The sequence below is a fragment of the Solenopsis invicta genome, chromosome 6, assembly GCF_016802725.1.
Source record: "Solenopsis invicta isolate M01_SB chromosome 6, UNIL_Sinv_3.0, whole genome shotgun sequence".
In the NCBI taxonomy this organism is placed as follows: domain Eukaryota; kingdom Metazoa; phylum Arthropoda; class Insecta; order Hymenoptera; family Formicidae; genus Solenopsis; species Solenopsis invicta.
In genome coordinates, this window is record NC_052669.1 from 25,268,806 (window position 1) to 25,291,943 (window position 23,138).

At 37.2% G+C, this 23,138-nt stretch overlaps 2 protein-coding genes across 2 annotated transcripts; one reads left to right on the forward strand and one right to left on the reverse strand.

The window, feature by feature from the left end:
• Positions 1-313: 313 nt before the first annotated feature.
• On the reverse strand, positions 314-6,505 carry LOC105200564. Its single transcript, XM_011168198.3, has 5 exons — positions 6,093-6,505; positions 5,712-5,838; positions 5,220-5,407; positions 4,211-4,318; positions 314-921 (listed from the first exon to the last, which is right to left on the reverse strand). The coding sequence occupies exons 1-5, from the start codon at positions 6,113-6,115 to the stop codon at positions 786-788; spliced, it is 582 nt and encodes a 193-aa protein (XP_011166500.2). The 5' UTR covers positions 6,116-6,505; the 3' UTR covers positions 314-785.
• A 12,144-nt stretch (positions 6,506-18,649) lies between these two features.
• On the forward strand, positions 18,650-22,742 carry LOC113003731. Its single transcript, XM_026134395.2, has 4 exons — positions 18,650-18,986; positions 19,646-19,832; positions 21,659-21,821; positions 22,237-22,742. Exons 1-4 carry the CDS (start codon positions 18,831-18,833, stop codon positions 22,385-22,387), a joined length of 657 nt encoding a protein of 218 aa, XP_025990180.1. The 5' UTR covers positions 18,650-18,830; the 3' UTR covers positions 22,388-22,742.
• The last annotated feature ends 396 nt before the right edge of the window (positions 22,743-23,138 follow it).

A 23,138-nucleotide genomic window follows, 5' to 3' on the forward strand; every position in this document is an offset into this window, starting at 1 on the left:
AGATACGGAAGCTAAAGTGGAGAAATGTGGCCATAACTCTTATCCTTCGTCCATTTGAGATTTACGATCACACGGCAATTACGAGCGAGTATATAAATACGTTCCCTCGCGATAATTCGATAATACGGCGTTCGTCGTTTCTCCGTTTCCGTTTCCGTGCTATGCGGAAGGTTCTTAGGTAATAAACTGTGAATAAACGGTAGATATACCCATAGGACTCTTAGTTTACTATATCGTCACGTGAGAGCAAAATAATGATTTCCGTTCAGCGCGAAGCTTTTAGGATCCAATAACCTCGCGATGTAACAAGTAAAGGGATACGCGCCGTGAAATCTTTGGTACGGCAATATGAACGAAATTATCAAGAAGACTTTCCATTAGCGTAGTGTATAATAGTAATATTATATACATTTAATTTGAAGATTTTAATTAATTGCAAGGGAAGAAAAAAAAGTTATAGAATAAGAAAAGTTTTTAATATTTTATTTAAGAAAAAGTTTATATTTTAACATAAAACCTTGTTTATGTACTATTTACAGCAGTAAATACAGTACATGTAAACGTTGAATTACATCTGCATTCAATAATGTTTCTCTCATTAAATTTTCGTTGTTTGGCGATGTCTTCAAAGTTCTCGATCGGTCCATGTTTCCATCCAACGCAGAGTTTCTCTCTCTCTCTCTGTAAATCTCCGAGGCAACCAAGTCTATATTTCCAACAGCGACGCAATTAGGCTGTTTACTTTACGAAAGTGGCACGGTAAACTTGCAATGATTTTTCAGGGATCACGCGAGGACTCCAATCAAGTCGAAGAGTCCCAATGGGCATTGCAGTTGGTACTTGGAGCAGCTTCCATTGCGGCCGACCAGTTCAGCCTCGACAACATCTCGCGGCAATCCCTCGTGTCTCGAAGTACTCGGACTACGAGCAAAATTCTCTAATATAATTAAATTACAGCAATCTGTCGTCTTACAGTAGCTATATAAGGATTTATTTACGTATAAAATTTTCATTATTAAAGGAAGAGGCTTTTGTTTTGTTTAGAAACACGATACATAAAGATTTTTATAAGAAAAGGAGATATAAACATTTATTACGATTTTTTAATTTGCAGCATCGCATATCTTGGTAAACGCTCGTTAAGATTTTACAGAATTTTGTCTAAGGATTGTCACGTTCGAAGCGCTTTAATGTATTTGAATTTTGTCGAAAATTATATATAATCTGATCTTTCGGCATTCCAGCGTTCAGAAAAATTGGAATGTTGTAAATAGCAACCACGACGGCAAAAACAATCCCGGCGCGATAATCATTATTTCGAGGAAAATCGATTCCGTTAGCCTAATTTTTATATTATTTTCTGTTACAGATACGATTGTTTTATTGGAGTTTTATTTCGCCCTCGCTTTCTTTTCGTCTCTCCTCTCCCTCGCCCCCGCCCTCCGCAACTTTCCGCCGATCTTCGTCCCTCTCACGATTTTGCACTCCTTTGTCTCTTTCCAGAGGAGTACGCGAGTCCCTCGTTTCTCGATGAGAGACGATAAATCTTGAATATCCTGCGTGCTGGAAACGAACCGAATGAAAAATATTTCCCTTCACGGTGATGTTTCGCGAGTTTTTTCCCGGGCTCGCGGGAGTGAGGATGCATCCCCAGGACGCGTCCTGGAATATCCGATGGGCGGTATCGCTCCGCGCTTTCCAACCTCCATTCGCTGAAGTGCCGGGCGTTTCGAAAAGTTTATTACTGGTTTTATTAAAATTTAAGAACGCCGTGCATAACTTTGCGACTTCGTTATCTTGTATATAGACCGAACGAAGTTATTTGGCATTTCTTGCTCGTCCAGGAAAATAATGAAAATGCGCGCCTGCCGAATCTTTTCTCCAAACTGCAACGCGGAAAAATTTTAACTCGAGTATAGTCACGTAAAGGTGTTTTTTTTACATCTCATTTCTTCTGTTTTTTACGGATAGTACATGAAAAAAGAACGATTTTGTTGAAGAATCTAAATATTTAATTGGATACAGGATTGCAAATAATTTTATTGAAACGTTAAAATAATTGTAACGGATGTTCAAGCATGATGAAGAATGCTGTAAAAATTTTTGATATTCTAGCAATTCTAGTTTGAGAGTCCAACATAATTCTTTTGATGACCTAACAAAATTATTTTCAGATCAGTATCCAAGTAAATTTTTAGGTATTTCAGCAAAACCGTTCTTTCTATGTAGAACTTCTTAGAATGTAAAACAATCAATAACATTAATCCAGAACTATTAATAGTGTACAATACGTACGAGTAATTATTAACAATGACTTTTAACTGGGGTGTAAAAATCATTCCAGGTGATCGTTTACACAAAAAATAGGCTACTCCCGGGTTCATAATGGGAATGATGGAAAGTGTTTACCGTTTTATTTCATTGAAATGTTACAAATGTGTCGTGAGGTGGATTATTACTCTCGTCACTGTATTCATCTCATCCTATTTTTAATTTGCGTGACTTGTAGCTATCGGCGGTACGCCAGAAAGGATCTTTCTTAGCCGCGACAATTCACGGAGACACGGAATTCCCTCGTAATTTCGCGTTTCTTCTTGTAGTCAAAAAGAGATGAGGATGCATCCGAGCCGGGTGTAATAACGCGTCAACGTTACTAGGCAGCGTGGTGCTAAGAACGAAGACGTGAAACGAGCTCCCTTTGTGTTCTTTTTTGCTGTTCTTGCGCGTAGAGAGAGAAGGAGGAGGAGGGAAGGAGGGAGGATGGCAGCTCGTATTGTCGTTATCATCGTTGAGACGCGACGATGCGCGGGGTTGCGTATCTTTCGTGTCGAGATACAAAAATCTTAAAGAGACGACCGTCCTTTCCTTTCCCGTCGTTTGTGTGCCTCACGCGCCGCATCTTCCGCCGCAGATCCAAGAGTACTACAGAGTCGTTAGCGGAGCTTACCCTAATAGCCAAGGACTGTTTGAAACGTTTGAGGGATCGAAAAATCTCAACCGTGAACTCAATTATGAATATTCTACATGAGATACAATAAAGTACATTCTTCGGTGAATTTCAGTTCATTTACATGCGTTCGCAACGAGGCGTGTGCTGATTTGCATAATGCGAGAAAAGCACGTAGGAGTCGTAGGACACGAAAGTAGGAGAGAGAGAGAGAGAGAGAGAGAGAGAGAGAGAGAGAGAGAGAGAGAGAGAGAGAGAGGAGGAGAGAGAGAGAGAGAGAGAGAGAGAGAGAGAGAGAGACTCTCGGCGCTCATACGTCGTTTCATAGACGCGATGCACGATTCATCAACGCATTATGCGATTGTGCTCCGGACGTGAGAGACTTCTCGTTCATTCGCGTACGACGTAGACGACGACGACGACGACGACGACGACGACGACAATGTCGTTTTCGCCCGCGGGTTTGTGTCCTTTATTCATACGTTCCTGGTTAGAGAGTTTGTTCGCCCACGAGAAGGGGGTCGAAGCCGAGAACCGAGAGCCGAGAGCGGATGCACGGTCTCTATAGGGTGGGCGGGGATTGCTGCGAGGAGAAGCCAAATTTGCTTTTCTACAACGCGCATCTACTCCAATTTGCAGCGCCTTGGAACGCCGCGTTTCCGGAAGAAAAAAAAGAGGCCTGCGAGCGCCGCTACTATTCCTCTTTTCTTTCCTCCCCCCCCCCTGTTTTTTTGCAGTAAAAGAGGAAACTCGCGTCTGCATCTTTTGGTCCGTTTTATACGCGCTGGTCGACCGAACAATACCGTATAATGCGCGGGGGAGATTCAACCGCGAGTTTATAACCGAGATTTTATCTGAAAACGACGTTGCGTACAAATCATTAATTTAATATACATATTCTTTTCCGAATAATTGAGACTCGTTACCAAGGGAGTTATTCCCTTGCTATTATTAACAAGCTTTGAAAACGTAATCTTAATAAAGAACAGCCGAGAATTTCCGACATTATGAATATTTCCGAACACAGAACTCATCAAAGCTTCTCTCTGAATCCTTTTGGCAATACCAGAAATAACATGCTTCTCTCTCTCGAATGCCGCGTAATTTACGTGCTATCCTTTTAAAGAGAAACAAATTGGAATCGAAAGCAGTTATAGGAAGAGAAATAATTTCAACTGTGTTGCTTCAACTACCTAGAGAGGAGATGGATAATGACGCGAACTTATCATAAAGTTTCGGTCATTACCGTTAATGCCAACTTACGTGAAGATTACGTGCATGATGTCGCCGATCAAGCCGTTGTGTTGGAGCGGAAACGCCGAGGTCTCGCAAATTGCTCTCAGTAGACACTCCCTTCCGGAATACCCGGAGCTACGGCAGAAAGAGAGAAAGAGAAAAATCAAGGAGAGATTACGGTAGAGGCGTGGAATCCGAGGGTGGTTAAGGGGGAAATCAGCGAAGAAACGAGAGAAGATCGCACGGCTCGTCGTTGCTGCAACAACTGTTTACTTTGCGCTTTACGATTCTCTAAATACCGAATTGAAGGCTCGTGTGCATACGTAATTCGTAGGTACCTATGTATATCCGCGTCGGGCAATGTAACGCAATTCCCAGACGCCCTGAATGCTCGTAAAATGGAGTCGGGAGTGCATTTGCCCCGAATCTCTCCGCTGATTTCTCTTCTGTTCGTTGCCGCAGCATCTCGACGAAACTTCTCCCGCGCACGATCCGCGATCAACGCTGGTTTGCGATAATCGACGGTTCCGATCGATCTTATCATGTTATGCATGCCAATCGACCCGTTTACGACGTATTCGCTTCAACAACGGCTGGCTTTTTCTATTTTCTCGAGGCCCGTTAGCACGTATCGGTCTTTGAACATCAGGAGGGAAAGTCAAACGCGATCAGAGATTGAAATAAAAAGATAGAAACGACAAAATTTCGTGATGACCAAGAATTTACAAAGAGAATTTCTTATCATTTGCAGCTCGCGATTTTCGCGATTTGCGGTAACTGAAAACCTTATTGTCATTTAATGACTGTACTTATTATTTAGCAGACAATTAAATCGTACATTTTTTTATTATTTTTTTTTTTTTAGTTTGGTAAAGTACAAATATCGAGCGGTGTACGAAGTTCTAAATCGGTCAGTCCTATAATTTTGGCTCAGATAGAATATGAAAATTACGCGTAAGGCAACGTGAAAGAATTACATCAGGGAATTAGAAGATCCACGTGCTCGTAACGTGCAGTTATTTGTTTGCGAACTTACCTCTCGAATTTACTTTCCAGAACTCGATAGATTGTGGCTCTCTCGATATTCCGTTTCCTTCTTTCTATCCTCCTCCAGGGCTCGAGGTACGTTATGTTCGGTGGTAAAACGTAGTTAGCCTCGAAGAAGTACGATAGCGAGATCGAATTCAGAGGATCCTCGAGCGGTACTGCGAGAGCGACAAAGATCTGCAAGAAATGTTAATCACATAATCGTCGCGCGATTTCACTACTACATTGGATTCTGCCCGGGATTGGAAAAGTTTTAAAAGAATCTTATCGTTTCTCTCTTTAAAAATTACGATTTTGGCAAATAACGAAAGGTATTTTAAAAAACAAAAAGAATACTTAATATATTTAATAAGATAATTAAAATATATCAAATATAGTAAGAAATATATTAAGAAAAGCAGAATTCGCGTGTAATCGTACTAGTTACTAGTATAAATTAGTGCTACAAAATGTTGCTAACAATATTTTTACATATACTCACGCCCATATTACTGTGCTCTGGAAACGTTAGACTCCTAATAGGTCGATGCAAAATTTCCGCAATATCCGAGTTTGCCATCTTTGATCGTCCAATGTGCGATGTCAATACCACATTAAATATAAAAAGTCTACAATTTAATAAATTTGGATGAAATATATTAATAATTTGTTACTAAGATAGCAAATAAATTATAATATTATATATGAAAGCAATATATGTGTACAGATAGGTTTTCTTTTTTTTCTTCATATTTCATCTTGCGATAATCATATTTTTCTTTTGTCAGAAGATTAATAAATTAGATTTATGTTATCCAAGTTTATTAATTGAATATTTACGTAAGATATTTGAGAAAACGAAATAATGAATTATCAAGCTTACAAGATCTTCGTCGACTGACACATGGTAACTGAGAAACGATTTCAATCTGCAGACTTAAGAATTTTGCGTCGATTTTAGCCATCGACAGATCTCTGCTTTGCGACGTTGTGATATGTAGAACAGGCGTCACTTTGTACAGTTATAACTGATAAACGTTAATTTGACGTGCACACGTGAAAACCTTTTTGTATTAATTAGTCTGCCATCTCCCCGAACTGGTTATTGATCCGTCGAAAATCCTATTATCATTGGAATAATCCTTAAAATTGTCACAAATGTTAAAATGAAGGGAGATTGTTTCCTCACTCTCATATGAATTTGTCGAATCCGAATCGAATCGTGGAGTGATAATTTTATTTTTCAAGAATTGTGAACATTTTTTTCTGATATACGAAAATACATAATGTTTAAATAAAAAAGATATGAGTTTAAAAAGCTAGAGTAATATAAATAACGTGAAAATAATGATAATATTATAATGCAGAATATAGTGTTTTTTATTTAATTGTAAGATATAATAGAAAAATAGAATTCAGTTATTTGAGTTTTCTTCATAAGTAATATCAGATATTTTAAATTGGAATAAATCTCCCACATGTAATTAACAATGTTTAATTCTCTATCTTCAGATTAAATTTCAATTTATTTGAAATGTTGATTAAAGCTTTTGATATCTTTCTCCAGAGATTACGTTGTATAAATTTTACTTTATGTGTTATAGGTTTATAACAGATTTTTAGAGAATAAATTATAGAATTGCAACGATATTTTAATGTTAAAATTCTTTTTTTTTATAATTCTTTACATTATTCTTCAGCGTTGTATATTTAGCTATTTCCGTAATGAGAACTTTATAGGTATAAAAAGAATAATTATCATAATATTATATATAAAATATGATCTGATTTCCAATGCTTACGTAAGAACATTATTTTTAAAAATAGATAAAAGATCTATTGATACTCTTGATTTAAAAATGCATTCACAGATTCTATAAATTTTCAATTTCTCTGTTAATGTATTCTAATTCTTTATATAATTTTATAATTGAATTTATCCAAAAGAATCACGTTCCTACTCCGCTGATAATACCAAGTAGCAACAAATTATCAGTGTTATCGTCTCCGTTGTAAATATTAGCTTAGCATTTCTCGACGTGTTTCTTGACGCGAAGAAATGACTCGCGAGCTCTCGCACCAAGCGCTTAATTAAATTTGCTCAGATACTCTTTGGGCTTCGGGATACTCTGAAGGGCGGGGCTGTTGCGTCCATGTGTTGAAACGCAATTATGATCTTTCTCTCCTACAATACGTCAGACTTGGCGCGGCAGCGCGGCGCTGCGGAGCGGTCGCGATTAAAGAGATCCGAAAGAGCGGCTTCGCATTACGCGAAGGTAGAGTGCAGCTGCGGCTTAAACCGCGCGTATATAAATGAGTCCCATCCTCCCCGCCGCGTGGCCACAGCGGATTACGCTCGCTTTTAATTTCCCTTCCCGTTTTATCTCGCTTTTATTTTTCCCCCTTTCGTTTCGCGCGTCGCGTTGCGCGCGTCGAAGAGCGATTTCCGTGGCGGACGAAACGAAAGCGCGCGACACGGAAATTGCGGCCTCGTAACGAATGTCGGACGACAATGAAGCGCATAATACGCGGCGAGTCGCTGGAAAGCGGCGCGGGTAATTAAACGCGCTGCGCGGATTAATGAAGCGCAACGAATGCAGAGTCACGTATTTTTAAGGGACGCGATTAACGTTCGCGTCTCCGCGCGCTGCAAAGATAAGCGTCGCGGGCGCATAAAGCGGCGGATAGTATGCATGGACGCGCGAGCTAATTGATGTAAACGTATTAGTTCCCTGTCGCTAGTCGTTATAAAGATATAAAGAGAATTGCGTAGGAAGCACGCTGCGAGGATCGTCCGCATTCCATCGTTTTTATCGACTTTTTTTTTTACTATCCTGCTCTTTTTATTGCAATCGCTTAGCTAACGAATGAGAATGTAATTTATCCACAAATATTGTCGCACGTTCTGGATATCTGGTGAATATATCTTCGAGTATTTTCAAATGTCGAGTGTTGATCCGTACGTAACTCGAGGATAAACAAGGAATATTAATGGAGATGTGATTAATTCCTGTCCTCTCTCACTGGGGTGATTAATTATCCGTTTATTAGATATTCGTAGAAGAGATTGAGATGTTTCTTGGATGTTGATATATGCGGGCCTACTCCGCAGTTTGAAACACATTTGCATAATATATTATGCTAATCTTGTACGACACCCAAAGGTACTACAAAAATTAATAAAATTAAGTGGCCTTAATTCCTCGTGGCAGATATGTTAGTCGATATTTTGCGAAAATGAGCCGAATAAAGATCAGCTACAAATAGTTTTAGTGTCATAAGGTTCTTTGGTAGCCGTTTACTGCTGTATTTTTTACATTTTGACAAAAGCAAGGATTGCTAGAGTATAATACACGTAATAATACATAAAATATATTTAGTGTAACAAAAGAATAAAAATACAAGTACACGTATTATAATACATTACATTCGTGTTAGACCGAACTTGATTTGCGATGGTGGGGAGTCCAACTTAATAGAGGTGTTAGCGGAATCATGAGAGTCTTCCAAATGCCATGTGGTACAAAATTGTCTCTTGTGGCACAATTTGTAATAAAATAAACAGTAAATAATTCAACAGGTCTCACTTGATTTTTCACATTTGGACCTGCAAACTTGAAGTACATATATGCATACATGCGTGTGTACATACACGCGTACCCATATGCGTTGCTCGCATGAACTTCCATTTACATGCGTTTAGTGAATATATTGCGAATATATGTGCGTTACTTGCATGAACTGCTTCCAATTACATGCGTTGCCTGTATATATATAGTGAATATACTTGCATTGCTGGCATGAACTGCTTCCATTTACATACGTTGCGTGAATATATTGCGAATATATGTGCGTTGCTTGCATGAACTTGCTTTCATTTACATGTGTTGCGTGTATATATTGCGAATATACATGCGTTGCCTGCACGAATTACTTCTATACATCTGTTATGTTAATATATTGCAAATATACGTGCGTACATACACGTGTACATTTTCGCGTAAACATACGCGTACTGTACACATATGCGTTTATATATAGATATGCGTATGTACACGCATACGTTTACACATGCACGCATATATGCATGCGTACATACATGACCTGTGTCAATCTTATAGGATCAAACGAGCAAAATCTATTGGGATCTATTGATCTGTTTACTGCTCATGTCGTTCTAATTTGTGTCGCTAGAAATAATTTTGTACCACATGCCATTTAGAAGAAACCGAGGGGAAATTCACAGCCGGCATTGGTGTACAAAATTTCGGCAGTGGACTGCCGAAAAAAGTAAGCAGTGACCTATAATATTGACGGCATTGTCGTCAGTGGTTGGGGAGTGGTGAGCTCACTTCAGAGTCGGTTTTTCGATCATTTTTATTATTATTTTTAGTGTTCTATTGTTTGAAGTTATATGCATAAGACAGCACATAATAATGTGCAATTACATAAAAATGTATAGATACAGTTCGTAAATAAAATTTTTGGAAGTTTTTTGTATAATTGTGTAGAATACTTCGGGAAAGCTTTAGAATTCTTGTGCAGGCATTGGCGTATGATAATGGGCACGCGGTAGTGTTCATAATTGCATGGCATTGCCTTAATTTTAATATAGGATTGACGGCATTGTAGGCATTGACTAACAATAAGCATTGTCGGCAGTGTACAAAAATGTCGGCAGTGTTTTACAGCAATGCCAAAAATCGGCATTGGTGTACAAAATTTTGGGTTGTGAATTCCCCCTCGGAAGAAACTCATAATTCTGCTAAAATCTCTATTAAATCTCTATTAAGTTCCCTACCAGAGCAAATCACGTTTATATTAAGTTAAAAATTTAGTTTTGTTTATGTGCAAATCTGCTGCTCTATTTCGAATTTTGTTGTTCAAGCCGTTTGGCACGAAATTTCGGAAGAATTCATTCTCAGACATCGTACTATCAAATATATCAAAATCCGATTTTGTGTGATTTTGTTGCTAACAGTAACAGTAATACCGGAAATAATTTATTTATGCAGGAATCTTGCGCGTTGCGCTCTAAAATTCATTGTCCGATCGTCAAAGAATTTGTTCATATCGAATATATTACTAAAATAAAAAATGTCTCACTTTTTTAGAAGTGAAAAATTAAGGCCATAAGAATCTTCCGCCCGAGGCGCATTCCTCTCCTTAGAAGCTGTTGATAAAATGCGATGCCGAAAAGTTTTGCATGCGGCTATCCGGCTTAAGATCTTTGTTCGTGTTTTATTATTATTTCTTTTTATCGAGCGATTGTGCTTTCACCGTAACGAGGCTGACGGTAGAGATTGGAGCTATCGGAATTTTTCTATCAGCATTGATTCCGCCGCAGTGGAAAGCAGTTTGAGAAGCGTTCGATGCATCTTCACTTTTCATGTTGCACTTATTCAAAGTGCACTGATGTAAGAATTAATTTTATCTTCAAGACTCAAAATAATTATTTTAATCAATTCTCGATCATTAATAGACCTGTCATATGAATAGATTTAATTTCTTTTTTTATTAAGCCTGTCTTTAAAACTTGTGTTTTTACTACGAAATTTTTCGGATAAATTCATCTTGGCAAATAGTTCGCCAGTCGTTTTTCGAACTATTTGGCGAACTATTTGCTATCTGGATCGTGACCGAACTAAACTGCCGCAATGCACCTTATTTTCCTTCGTTCAATCTCGTAATAGTAAAAAATAATTATACCGCATTTTTGAAAGGCAGTATTGGTATAGCGATATTAAGGAAGAACTCTTGCCAGAGTATACATGTACAGTTTTTGTGTTTTGAAATCATGAATTCTGAAAATTTCATATAAATTGCGAAAAGCATTAGTCTGCATCTATATCTGACCAGGAAGTTTGTTGTTTATAGAAAACCTGGTTTCTGTACCATTTCACGGAGCGAACCACTACCATAATGCGCTGCGCGGTTTTCGAGTTTACGGTATTTCATTTAAGCGACACATCCACTTCTTTTTTTTTCGTTCTTTTGCTAACGGCAGCTTCCAGTGGCGACGACCGAATGGCTGTTTACCGCAGATGTTTCGCCCTTTTTACGAGGTGAACTCTTCCGACGTCCAGAGGTTTTTCCACATTTTCGCCCGGAAGGAACCTCCGTTAGTTCGCGGGGCGGTTGTCGGTTGGAAGTCAATAGAGAAACACGTACTGTTGCGCTGCTAATGCCGATGGGTCACTCGTCACGACACCGTGTTGTCACATCACCTCTTTTACGAGCCACATAACATTAATGCATGTTGAGACGGGTGTTATTGCCATCGGTCAACTCTTTTTTTTTATGAACGAAGAAGTTTGGCTGACACATTGATCTGATAGAAAAAGATTCGAAGGGAATCAAAGAATGTAGTGAGCAACGTCTCAAAAATATACAAAGCTGCGATGAAGATTTGTTTAAAGTTAATTTATTACAATATAATTAGTTTAGTATATCTTAAAGTTTAATTGAAACGTTCTTCAGAGAAAATATGTTATAGTTATTTAAAGAACACAGTATGATTGTTTTGATAATAGTGTTTACAAAAAATCCAATTTTCTTTGTTTAGATAATTCAATGAAAATTATTGAATAATAAGAATGTATTAATATTTTTTTATGAAACTATATAAAATTCAATAACGTAAGCAACTTACATCCGTTTGACATTATATAATTTTATTTCAATATTTATCATTTCGAAAAGAACGATATTCTCGAGATAAAAATATTTTTTTTCTGTGTCTATAATAAAATTTTTCAAATAAGAATTGTAAATTGAATAAAAATGTTGGAAACTGTCATTAAAAGTTAATAAGTGTAAAACCTCTCAAAACTCTAATTATTCAATATTTTATTTGTTTTTCTTGTCTTTTTTTCTGTATATACACAAGAGATATTTACATGACAACATCGTATCTCTACTATACATTTATGTTACATGTTATATTTACATCACGCTCCTATTTCTTACATTTTTCACGTCGATCACTCCATAAACACGAGAAGTTTTTCTTAAGAGTCCCAGTTGAACGTGGGAGAAGTTTTCATGTTGATCCTCACTGCTGTATCTTTTTTGCGACATTTAGGCGAGTGTGAAATAGCTTCTTCATTTGACCCAGGCGTTTCTCGAGTCTTCTCCCTTTTATTCGCATGTACAACGCGACACATCTTTACACAGGATGCTGAAATCGGCGATAAAACGTCTTTACGACGAGACCTATTTGCGATAGGTCTCGTCATGAATCCGCGGTGAATCGGTTAGACAGAGGACAACGAGCTTTTGCGGGAGCTGTTACGCGCTTTTCAAACGTCATCGACGACCCGCAAGGAATACAAAATCTTGCTCAAATTGGTGAGAGCGTCATGTTGCCGAGGTCGGTCGAAATACTCGTGCAACTTTATTAAGAGACTACAAGAACAATCTACTCAATTACTTTGTGAATGGTTAGTCCAAACTTTGTGAATTTGTTACTTAGAAAAAATTTTTTTCCCGTGTGTTTCGATCAACTAAGCGTTTTGATAAAAAGTAACTTGACAATACAATTTTCGTTTGTAAATTATAATTTAAGACATTTCATAATGTGCGATATAATCCACACTTCAGACAAGAACTTAAAAATTGATCTAATACGTAATTTTATAGATTAATTTATTTTTCAAATTTTTGTGAAAGCGAATTAGGATCTATTATTGCAGTAAACCTTTCAATTTACAAATTCAATTCAATTTCAAAATGTAAAATTAAAAAGATTAAATAATAAAAGGATGAGTGAAAGAAAAATGTTATCCTGAATTCTGACGGAAAGATCGTCTGAAGTGTGAACTTTAGTGAGTTGTAAATTCTATTTTTATTACTTATAAACTCTATTTTTCCAGAAAAGTGAAGATTTTGCGATCATTTTCTGTTTTTAAGTATTGATCAACGTTTTTGACCTATTTTTTTTTATAATTTTTTAATAATAAATTTTTTAAAGTAGCGTACATCGTCAATGCTTATGCGGAATCGTTTGTTAAAAATCGTAGTGCGGTTGGAGCGGATTTGTCGCCACCGTTCCCTTCGAACATGCTGACATAACGTGAATAAAATCCAATGGGTAGAAGTCTCTTCGGATCGCTACTGTCCGACGAAGAGGACCCGCGGGCCTACGAACGAGTCCTCGCAAAAACGCGCAGCTGTTCTCCTGCATAATTTATAAGGGAAACTTCGTAAAGGGTGCAGCGCGACGAAATTGCCAAGTAAAATGTCGACGTCCACCTGTCCACCTTTCGCGATCGCTTCGCCAAGTTTTCCCGGTCGACCTTGTCGTTTCACTCGTTAAAGCCGCAATTTCCACGAAACTCTTTACATTGCGCGAGACGCGCGCGCGCGCGCGCTTCCCCTTTCTCCACTAGGTCAGCGCGAGAAAAAGGGACGATTCATTTTTTTTTTCTGACGAGTGAAGATAGCGATGCGTTAAATCTTCAACGGAGCGTTTTGCGGACCCTTCTCCTACCCCTTCTTCTCTCTGTTACACGCAGGCGGCTCATAAATTATGCCGAATTAATGCCTCAATGAAAGTTTTCACGATTCTCGAGCCAACACCAATTTCGAGCCTAGTCGGCTGGCTGTCCCTTTTATGAATTAAACATTTGCGTTTTTAACCTTCGATAAGGCTAAAAACAAATGTCGCGCGCGGAGATCGCCGCGCCGCTTGCTTACGATTTATTAAATACCGCCAGCTTTTTTTAGCACACCTCTGCCCTCAGCTAGTCAGTTCGTACATTATAAAGTAAAATCTAGCAGAAGTGGCGCAACTCGAATTTTCCAGGAATATTGATTTCGCGAGATGTGGCAGAAGAATAAATGCATAAAATGGAAGGGCTCGTAATAATAATTATGTAGACAGAGAGTTTTTAACGCGACTGCCACGAATGGCGTATGAATTAATACGACGCACATTTTAATGAGGTAAAATTACTTTTAACTTCGCATAGAACCGCTCGTAAAATCGGAATGTTTTTCACGCAATTATAAAATCGTCTGAAAAATATTTCGTAGAATGTCTTAGGCAGCGCGCAAAGATGGCAAGCTTTCGAGGGCTCCCACTTGCAAAATCCGTTTCTGAAAAATTTCCGTGACCCTTGGAGTTAATCCGATGTTATTTTTGATGCGATGAGCTCCGAGTCGTTTAAACTGGTCATTTTCCGCGGCAGAGATGTCGCGGAATGAAAACGCGCGGCACTGTAATCTCCGGGAGATGACCGCAGAGCGCTGTAATTTTAATCGCGCGACTTTGACGACGTTGCATGCGTGCATGCGCGGCGGAAGGAGGATCGAAAGAGATCGCGCAAAGAGAAATTGCAATGTCCGTCGATCTTGCTCTCGCACACGTACGTCGAGTCGATGAAAAATTGATGCGTTGCAGATAGGACTGACGTTATGAGCCACGTCCTGGAGTTTTATTAAGCGATATCTCTCGGTGTTGATCATAGATAGCAACTTGAGGTTGGTTTCTTTATACGGAGAGAATTTTCTCTTTGAGTTTCTACCCTCGAAATCATGGTAGTCGTGGAACAACATGGACTTTGAAGAATTTGTCTATGTTTTTAGTAAAATTTAGTCATTTAATAAAATTTTGGTAAAATTTAACATAATTATTTTATAAAATAGTTTGGTTAAATTTTATTACAAATTTTACTTAAATTTGATTAAAAGTGTGTATAGTAAAATTCTTTAAAGTCCATGTTGTCCCACGGCTACCATGATTTGAAAAATAAAGTTTAAAAGAAATTTCTCTTCGTGTATACAAGAGGAAAATTGAAATGTCGAAGGGTTTAATATGATTCGATGCAATTTACAATTAGAAGAGAATCGCGATACCATCCTTGTTGTACTTCTATAGTTACAAACTCTAGTAATAAAAGGTTTTCTTATAATTTTTAAGGTAATGCAATCTTTTCCCAAAGGTGCTTACCAATGTGCGATGCTTTCATGAAGAGTTTGTCCAAGAAAGTTTACTTTAAGTTTTGCTCTCGAAAACCCGCGCCGCTTAAAACCTCAACTCGCGTTTCGTTTACGTTTGAGGCGTCGGGAATATTCCGTTGTATTGGGAAAAGATAAATGATCCTCGGAGTAGAGCTCGCATCGCTGGAAACGTTTCAAGCTGGAAAAAGTTTCAATCGTTTTTCTTCCCATTCGTTTTCTTTCGTTCGGCGGCGCTGCGAGGAAGGTATTTACCAAGCCAGTTTCCTTCCTTCTTGCGATTATGGGATTTTATATGATTGCTTATGAGGAAATATTAGGCACTGTTCGCTCGATGCATTTGGCACAGGAATGAGCTCCGCTGCAAATAAATCTTGTCGATGCCAAAAGCGAAAGCTTCGATTGAATTCAACGGTATCAAGGGAATGCATATTCGCAAAAATACCAAATTCAGTTTCTTTGTCCGTTATCGAAATTCACACGTAAGCGAGCGGTTGAGGTTGCAGTTACACAATTTTATTACAAAATTACAATATTTTTATTATAAAAATATACTATTTTAAAATATATTATCTTGTGCCATTAAATTATTAATTATAAATATATAGTAAATGAATAAGTGTCAAATATGTTAGGGACAAATATTTTTCCATCGGCCAAATAATTAAAAAGCGTTCACGTAAACAACGAACCAGAAACCCTTGGTTTTTTCATGTAGAAAAATTTTTATTATAAAGCAGTGGAACATCTTGAAACTGAAACAGTTTCAAAAGTGTTTCAGATAAAAATTGCTCTAAATTATATGATAATAAAAAATGACATAAAATTTATATTATGTGACAAAAAAGGAATTCCTAAAAAGTTATTTTGAGAAATTATAATGTAAGGGGAGAATACGAGGGGAAATTCACAGCCGGCATTGGTGTACAAAATTTCGGCAGTGGACTGCCGAAAAAAGTAAGCAGTGATCTATAATATTGACGGCATTGTCGTCAGTGGTTGGGGAGTGGTGAGCTCACTTCAGAGTCGGTTTTTCGATCATGGGGTTGAGCACAAAAATTTTTGAATACTTCGGGAAAGCTTTAGAATTCTTGTGCAGGCATTGGCGTATGATAATGGGCACGCGGTAGTGTTCATAATTGCATGGCATTGCCTTAATTTTAATATAGGATTGACGGCATTGTAGGCATTGACTAACAATAAGCATTGTCGGCAGTGTACAAAAATGTCGGCAGTGTTTTACAGCAATGCCAAAAATCGGCATTGGTGTACAAAATTTTGGGTTGTGAATTCCCCCTCGGGAGAATAACATATGAGAAAGATATATTCTTCTTTTCTCTACAAAAAAAATTTAATTTAAGAATAGAAAAATTTAAGAATACATAAGAACATGTAAAATGAGTTACGAAAAGAATTTGATTATATAGTTTGAAGAATAAATAGCAGCAGTATTAAAATTAAGGGTAGACGGTAAAAGTGTAAGAGAGCTCCAGAATGTGGGTGGGGCGCTCGAATCTAAGAGGTTGGAAAAATAAGCGCGGATAATCCTCGTCAACATCGTTTGCCGTGGTTATAGAATCGAGCCTTACTTTTCCTTCGCCATTATGAGATTTTTTGACGTCAACTATCCGCCGTCTGTGAAATGCGCGGCATTAAACTACCCGGTTCCCGGGCACAGAAGCCGGAGGATTGAAGACAGTTTTCCGTGGCGCAAGCTCATCGGGCTTGCACACTGAGTTTTTCGATAATCACCTTTCATAACCACGTTTTCTCGATTGCCTTTTTCCACCCTACTCTGGAACATCCTCCCAGTGTTCCGGCTCGTCAATATCGCCGTATCAATTACAATCAATCTCACCAGAAAATACGGGAGGGAAATATTCCGCATATCTCGTTTCTATACAGAATAGTTGCTAATTGTCTGAAAGATCTTAAGGAATTTCTATAATAATTCAACACGCAAACCTTCAGACATATATTTGAAAAAAATTTTAGTTTTTCAAAAAATTTAAAAAATTACTAAGATTATTTTGTGTATATTTAACGGACATGAAGACTTATCTTTTGGGGTCTTCAAACATACATAAAGTTTCATTAAAATTGGGGAAAAAAAGACGCAATTTTTCTTTCAACTTTAACTCTGTATATCTTTGAAACTCAGCCATTTCTAACGTATGATCATATATAAAGTTTTCATCTTGAATTATACAGCGTAAGATATCACTCTTTAAAATCTTAGAGTATTTGACAATCATCCTGTATATTTCTCTTTCTATTACTCAAAGCAATTTTGTAACGCGTAGGAAAACGCGAACGAGCACATTTTGTACATGTCGAGGTGATTCGCTGCTGCGAAACGCACCATTTTCTGCGATTCCGTTTCTCCTTGAGTCATTCGCTCACTTTACGTCAGGCAAAGCGCAGACCGTATTATCGGCAACGGGCATTTTTAATATCGAGCGAAGAACGGCGAAGGCGTGCTGCCGGCCAGTTGTTATTACTAGCTGCTTCGATATTAACGATAGAGCGATCGTCGACCTGATCCCTCGCGGGGCGTGGCAACAGGATACTTCGAAAGTGGGTCGACGAGCGCAGCTTTTTAAATAGCGAGCTTTTCACGATCTCGAACAACTTTAATCTCGAGCATTTTTCAATACCTATCGATAGAAATTTATATCCAAACATATCGTATAATCACAGGACGAGAGCTGCTTCGAGCATAAATTCTAACGTTGCATAATATACGTCACATTGCGCGTCACGCAATTGAATATTATTACATGTTTATGCAGAAATATGCACGAATTTGTGCTTTTTTTATTATTCCCGAGCACTCGCTCGTTTTCATTACATATTATTAAAAAGTTTGTTAAATTTAATTAAACTTAGGTTGAATTTAATTATTATTATTGAGGATACATTCGATATGTTAAATGTACATAATAATGACTTTTTCGGATACTTTAAATGTTCCTCGTAAACATTATCGCGTCTTTCAATTCATTGCTCCTTGATCTGGATGAATAATGCATTTCTATTCATATAGCAGAATTAATTATAACAAAACTTCCGCGCGCGCTCCGATCTTATTAACATCCGTTCTTCAAATCCGTAATAAGATTTTCCGCTATGACGCATCCCACATTGATCCCGCTTAAATCGTGAGAATCTACATCTGAACGAGCTGTTCGCGCAAATTTATTGAGTTGTCAGTAATCAAAACCCTTTCAGAGCGATTACGTCACTGAGATTAATTACGAGATTAACTGTCGCGTCAAATGACTGTGACGCCACCACGCTCGAATTCATTGTTATATGTACAGAGAGAACGAGGGAGAGAGGGAGGAGAATTTAAATATTCTCACTTCGAGAAATATTAATGAATCTATATAAAATTTATATATACATTTTTAATATATAATATTTTTTTATGTACATGTTTTCATGTATTTTTTAAATAATTTATTTCTCATATAGTATATGCGGTACGGTATCCGCCCGTGTTATCGCGCATACACCTCCAAAGTTAAAGCGCTTCCGTTCATTATCCGCTTAACTCGTGGTGGCCGCCGACTAATCAGCGCTATTAATTGCGATAATTGGTGCGTCCAACCGCCTGGACCGAGCGGCGCCAAATCGTCAGTCCCGACGGTGTTTAAGAATGCGAATCCCTCGTACGTTCTCGCTAGCCATCCTGTGTGTCTACCTCCGTGATATTTATGTCGCCACTTTATCTCAAAGTAGCGGCTGGTTTGCGCGCGATAAGAGATACCTGGTGTATCCACCACCCGGAGACTATACTCCAACGAAAGTTCAGGTATGTACAACAGTTTTCAGGTTCCAAAGGTGTTCTTAAACAAAACAAACGAGGCCGCGTGAAAAGTCGCCGTTGGTTAGACCGATATTTCAACGAGACTATTAAGGGATATTGCTAAATAAAAAAGTAGTGAGATTTATTTTTTTTTAAATTTTTATTATGTATATTATTTATAGTGATTGTATTTTTTTTATATTAACGATTAGATATTTCACTTTTCTTTGATAAATTGACTGTGCTGTACTCTATTAAAATCTTTCTTTTCAAATCAGAATTAATAATCAGTAGGATTGCTCGATATAACATATCAGACATCTGAATTTTTAATTTAGTTGGAAAAGTTCTTAACAAAGTTTACTTAACGTCGAAATTAAATAAAAATTAAATGAAAATCGGCCTGTTATCATGTTATTCGGATCGTTTTGTACAATCTCGACGGCGGGCGACACGTTTGATGGAGGATTCGCGATATCGGCTATTCGAATCACAGAGTTTCGGGACACATCCATTTTCCGATCTAATTTCGTGTGGTTGAACCTCGATCGCTGGCAGCACTAGAGAGCGGATGGCAGGCAGGGCGAGGGAACAGACGGGGTGATTCGATCTCTGGTTGTGGCAAACGATCGATGACACCTTCCTATATTTGAAAACCGTTCCAGTTAATCCTCGGCCTCGGTTTACCCATGGAAGTTGACGTCAGCATGATTATCGGCTACGTGATGAAATTTAATTACGTCCTGCCCTATAACGCCTCGTACTTGACGGATCCATACGTCCGTTATGACAGATCGATCAACCGCCATGTCGAGCCTGATGGAAATGACGCCACTCCGCCAAATGCGAAAGGTATCATGTTCTTTGCTTGCGCGACATGTGAGATTAATTGAAGCTATTGTCCGTTCGGAGAGTCTTTCCGCTCGACTTGCATCAGGAATTAAATAATCTCTCGAATCATCATTCACATGATTAATCCGTAGCATTAGTCTGTATTAATTCTGTATGAATTAATTGAAGCTATTGTGTGTTTCCATTTAGAGAGAGAGAGAGAGAGAGAGAGAGAGAGAGAGAGAGAGAGAGTCTTTACTCACACACACATTTCCACATATAATGATAAACGATATCTGCAATCATTGGACTTGTAGTGTTTGAATTTCTGTTACAGAATGTTATCAAATTATTTTATGTCACAAAAGTTTTAACTTTTGTATTAATATTTAATATGTGATGTAATTCCTATAATTTTCTCTAATTCGATCATTCAGGGAACATTGTTTAAATGTGATGATATATTTTCATTAATGTAATAACGTAGTTTATAAAAATGAAAAATTTAATCATATAGGATATTACATTTAAATGTGATTTTTTAAAATGTTTAAGGTTATCTTAAGCTCAACATATCCAATATGGTTGAATTTGTTTTTTTTTATGAACTACATTATTACGTTAATAAAAATATGCTATTCCATAAAAAAAAAATGTTGATCGCGAGATTTCATAAAATAAACATGAATAAAAATGCTGCCTGTCACAATATTTGCCCTTTTGAAATAAAAAGCTTTTTCATTTGATATTTTTTCGTACCATTAAAAACAACAGAGATATTCTAAAATATTCTAAATGATCAAGTTATAGGAGACACCCTGCATATTAAGGCTATTGATATATTAAACATTTAACATATGCAGATATTATTTATATACATTTAAAAACTGTCAAATTATTGATTGTGTTATTGATTACGCTCAGACTACTCTTAATCGGAGTAAAGCTATCGATCTGGCGTGAATGCAGCGAATGATGCGTTCAAAAGGCAGACGATGATGATGGCGCAAGATATTATGTAAGATGCAACGTTAACAAGATGCATCGAGAGGGTTTCGAGTGAAATTTTGTCGCTTGCTCTTACGATATCTTACGAGCATACTCGGGACTCGAGAAGCGAGCAACGAGGCTTAATACAAGGATAAGGCCTTTCCCTTTACATGTTAATAAGCCTACTTTTGTTGCGTGGCGCCAACATCCCAGGCACAATATACGTTAATCCTCTTTTATCGAAGGACTCTCTCCCATTCGCTTTTTCTCGTTAATCCGACCTAACGTAGCTCGGATCCTTTTTTATTTTTTTTTCGCCGTACTTCTTCTTACGCTGTATCAGATTCATAATGACTGCGTTTGATCTTCAGATACTTGACAGCCTTTGAAGATATTTTCCGAGATATTAACCGGCACTGGTGTAACAAGAAAATATAATAATGGTTTAAAAAACATAACATTTAACCACAAACTTATATTCCATGCACAGAACCTCAATCTTTGAAAGATTTTTACAAAGGAAATATTTATTTGTATATACTATTTTAAAGAATACATAAATTTGTTAAGTAATTTAAAAAAAGAATATTTTAACACATAGTTATAAAAAATAATTATAGAAAGTAATATAGTTATATAGCTAAATAATCTGTTAGGTATATATCTCTTTTTGAATAAATTTGAGATCTGAGGTAAATGTTGAAAAAAACCAGCATTAATTTCGTAAACGTGTCTCGACATTTTAAGATTTTTCTTTTTTTAATGATCTTAATATTATATTTATATATACAATATTTGTGTTATTTTCATGACATACAATTTCATCTGTGTTTCTATTATTATTTTTCGACGTGAAGCGGTTTTGATATCCAGATGGGAGTGTTACGAAATCCTCGAGTCGGCTTTCGAGGCTACACGATCGGGGAAAGCCTGCCTTTTGAAAACCATTTGCGAAGCCGCGGCGGTGCCTTTCAAACGGAGCCATACTCTGACTGCGCAGCTCGCCCATATTTTCCTCACGTAAGCGTTAATCCGAGCAAGTAGTCTCTTAGAGTAATCTTTAGCTAAGCCCAGAATAGCTTTGTGATTAAGGAACTGTTACATTTGCCGTACCATTGTCGCGGCTTAGGAATGTGAATAGTACGCGTTACATGCACGGTCGTATTATGTGGCGTATCCAGGCTTAAGTGCATACGGGCACCTTATAACACATTTATTCGGAATGAATGGGACGAGCGTATGTTCGAAACGACATTCGTATTATAATGATTACAAAACGATACGTTATTATAATATTGAACGAAGAGCTACAGAGACAATAATCGCAATAGTCTTGCTATCGGTACATTTTCGTAATACTGTTTCATAATATTTCTTTGAGAAAGAAGAGTCGCGCTTTAAAGATGTAGTCATTTTTACAATAAAAATATTTCAGGCCTTCCACCACGTCTGAGCCATTCAGAAATGCCTTCGATCAAGAATATCGTGCCGCTGAACTCGCAGGTCAACGATACTCCAACAGCTGCGACAATTTATTTCCAGAGTGCACGGAGAGTCTCTTAGATTATTTTACCGAGATATATTAGAATAACTATGTCATCAGAGAAGGTTCTTATTTTAACGTTACGTCTTTGCGTTTACTCAAAGCTATTTATCCAAGACTTTGTGGATGTCACGCTATTTCTATCGCGATAGCAGAATCAGCAGAATTTTTCTTCGCTACAATTGTACGAGAGAACATTATTTATGTTTGTTTCAAAAGAAAATATATTTTAGCGCTTATACTGATGAGCTTTATACTGGTGGCATTTAATAATAATTAAATCTAGATCATTAACGATTAACTGATAAAAATTAGTGATTGGAAACATCAGATGATTAAATAGCTCGAGTCTCAAAATCGAACATCAAATAATTCGAATCTTCCAAATTGAAGATACATACATAGAAAAAAATTAATATCAAATTAACAATTCATTGTTATATATATAAGCAAGAATATAAAATTTTTCTGGTAGAATTTATAATCTTAAACAGACATAATTTGCTTACACGAAGAAAAGAATTTTCTTTAAGTAAGTAAATTATGTCTGTTTAAGATTATAAATTCTTCCAAGAAGATTTTATATTCTTGCTTATATACGAAACAATTGTTGATTTAATAATAATTTTTTTCTGTGTATTCAAGCTCGTTTTATATTATTATAAATGGAAAAAACATTTTGCTAAAGTGTCTAAAAATTTAACTGGATATAAATCTGAAAGTAATTTTGTTAGACCATCAAAATAATTATGTTGGACTCTCAAACTGATTGCTAGAATGTCAAAATTGTTTGC